At 28.3% G+C, this 3,049-nt stretch overlaps 1 protein-coding gene across 1 annotated transcript; it reads left to right on the top strand.

The window, feature by feature from the left end:
* Positions 1 to 459: 459 nt before the first annotated feature.
* LOC145556114 (pectinesterase 1-like) lies at positions 460 to 2,744 on the top strand. The gene is made up of 5 exons (XM_081617784.1): positions 460 to 596; positions 1,038 to 1,386; positions 1,727 to 1,933; positions 2,046 to 2,287; positions 2,393 to 2,744. The coding sequence occupies exons 1-5, from the start codon at positions 460 to 462 to the stop codon at positions 2,550 to 2,552; spliced, it is 1,095 nt and encodes a 364-aa protein (XP_081473910.1). The 3' UTR covers positions 2,553 to 2,744.
* The last annotated feature ends 305 nt before the right edge of the window (positions 2,745 to 3,049 follow it).

The following is a 3,049-nucleotide window of genomic DNA, read 5'->3' as shown; positions in this document are numbered from 1 at the left end:
GATATTAAAAGTTATTTAATCTCAACGATGACAAAAAAAATGTTATACACCACTTGTAGCAAAATTATTTCAATTTATGTAATATATTTAAATTTTAGATCATAAAAACAATTAAGATACTAAGTAAACGAAAAAGAAAACAATAATTAAAGGGGTAGTGGTTGGCTAAAAATAATAAAAATATATTAACTATTTTTAAGGATTATATTAACTAAAAAAATTTCGTGTAAATCAATCGATTGAGTTATTAACTTCCTTTTTAATATTGAGAAGCATGTTTATTTTAAGGACTACACCTCCTAATTTTAATGCATCTTTCATAGCCCCATTTTTTGGTGAAGAACCTTTTTTTGCTCGGTTTGGTTTTCTCAATTTTCATCTTATATAAAATGCACTTTTGTTTAAATGAATGAAACCAAAAAAAATAAAGTAAAGGCCGAGCAAAAAGAAAAAAAACAAATGGCAAGACAAGTTTGCATTATTTCTGCAAGTTTACTTCTTATTAGCTTAGCAATTACATGTACTGCACAAACACAGATTCCAGCAAATAAAGGTGAAATAAATACATGGTTTCAAAATGTAATCAAACCAATGAGGTATACATACTACTAGTAAAGAATAACTGATTTTATTCTTATTTTTATATTATCTAATGTTCTATTGATTTTAAGCAAAATGTCTTTGTATATCATAAATTTCTTGGCAATGGTACTAACTAGTTTGTGCATGTATTATGTAACTTTGGTACTGTTACATCGGTTGTTTTGGTGCAATATTCTAAAGTAACATTTAAGTCTTTAAATCTTTAAGTCAAGTCTGATCATTATATATCATTAATTAATAATTAAATCAGTGAAGTATATTCGAAGACCCATTACGAAGGCTTTATTTATTTATTTTTTTATCAACATGAAAATTTTATTTAACTTTATTAAATGTATTAATATCTTTCTATGTATTTATGCTTAATAATTACATAAAAGTGACTCATAGCTCCATTATAACGTTTTTATTTTCATTTTATGTTTTTTTGGCAGCCAAATAAATGGAAAACTAGATCCTAGTTTAATGGAGGCCGAAAATAATGGGGTCGAAATTATTGAAGTTAGCCAAGATGGAAAGGGAAAATTTAAAACAATATCTGATGCTGTAAAGCATGTTAAAATAGGAAATACTAAACGTGTTATAATAAAAATTGGTCCCGGTGAATACAGGGAGAAAGTAAAGGTTGAAAGATTTAAGTCATTTGTAACTTTTTACGGGACAGATCCCAAGAATAGACCAACAATAACTTTTGCTGGAACAGCTGCTGAGTATGGGACTGTAGATAGTGCAACATTGATTGTGGAGTCTGATTACTTTGTTGCTAAAAACATTATTGTTTCGGTATGCAACTCTTATTCTTCATCCCTTTTATTTTTTTTATTTATTATATTTATATTACTTTGTTTATTTACTTATTCAATATATTTTACTGTTATCTCGAACCTATAATCTAAAAATTAAAAGTATACATAAATATTTAATTTAATTTTGATTATAATTAAATATTCTTACATTAATTATAAAATAATACGTTATATGGAATTAATGGGAAGTAATTTTACCATTATTGACATATAAGTAAAATTCTAAGTTATTTCAAAAAAAAAAAAAAAAAAAAAAACGTAGAATTCTAAGTTATTCGAGGAAAACCAACTTATTATTCACAAATTTGTTATTGTAGAACTCTGCTCCAAGGCCGAATGGAAAGAAGAAGGGAGAGCAAGCTGTAGCGTTGAGAATATCTGGTGATAAAGCTGCATTTTATGATTGTAAATTTACAGGATTTCAAGATACACTTTGTGATGATAAAGGCAAATATTTCTTCAAAGATTGTTATATTGAAGGAACGGTTGATTTTGTCTTTGGTGCAGCCAGATCTTTATATTTGGTATAACAAATTTTTTGCATGCTTTAACTAATAAGATATATTCAGTTAAATAAATGTATTATAATTTATTAATGTGCTTAATCACAAACTAATAAAAAAGTATCATGTACAGAATACCGAGTTGCATGTTTTATCGGGTGATAATGAGGCAATGATCGTAGCTCATGCAAGGAAAAATCCAAGTGAAGAGGGTGGATACTCCTTTGTCCATTGTCCAGTTACTGGAACAGGTGGTCATGCAGTCTTAGGCAGAGTATGGTTTGAAGCAGCTCGAGCTATATACTCTTATTGTACCATTAGTGATGTTATTAAACCCGAGGGCTGGTCAGACAACAACAAGCCACAAGCACAAAAGTAAATTAACCATTTCATGTTTTATTTTTTTCTTAAATTGTACACTTTAAATCAGTTTGATAAGTGATTTAATGATGGAGTACATCTTTTATATTTTGTGTGTAGGACAATTTACTTCGCAGAGTATATGAACACGGGTCCAGGCGCATCACTTGCTACAAGAGCTCCATTTACCAAGAAGTTGACAGCTGTAGAAGCTAAAACATTTATCAGTTTGGAGTACATAGATGCAGGCAAATGGCTACTTCCACCTCCCAAATTGTGAAATTTGATAATTTCATAACAAAAAGTGTTAAATAGATTTATATTAACAATTCTAGAGAAATCTATTAAAGCACCTTTATAATTAATGATACATGCGTTATAATCAAGTAGATATATAAGCTTTAATACAACTAAGTTTGTAATATAGCTCCTACGTAGTTAACTAAAAATAGTTTTTTTTTTTTTTTTTTTTTTTTTTGGAAATTGTTTAAATTATCCAAATGAACAAAATTAATGGGAGATTTAAATTATGTAATACTTATACATTAAGATTATTATTATTATAATTTCCATTATTATAGTCCCGATTTTCTTCTATGGGTGTTTCACATGGTCAAATATATGCATTGATTTTTAGGGTGTTTTATTGTACCAATTTACTTCAAACCGTACTGTAGGGAATATTTTAAGTCATCCCACAATTGAGCCCCACTGTGATCATACACTTAAGCATGGTGACGCTCAAATGGAAGAAACCTAGAGTAAAAGAGTCGCCAA

This window comes from Chenopodium album, chromosome 8 (assembly GCF_948465745.1).
Source record: "Chenopodium album chromosome 8, dcCheAlbu1.1, whole genome shotgun sequence".
Taxonomy (NCBI): Eukaryota; Viridiplantae; Streptophyta; class Magnoliopsida; order Caryophyllales; family Amaranthaceae; genus Chenopodium; species Chenopodium album.
This window is presented reverse-complemented; position numbering and strand designations above follow the sequence as displayed.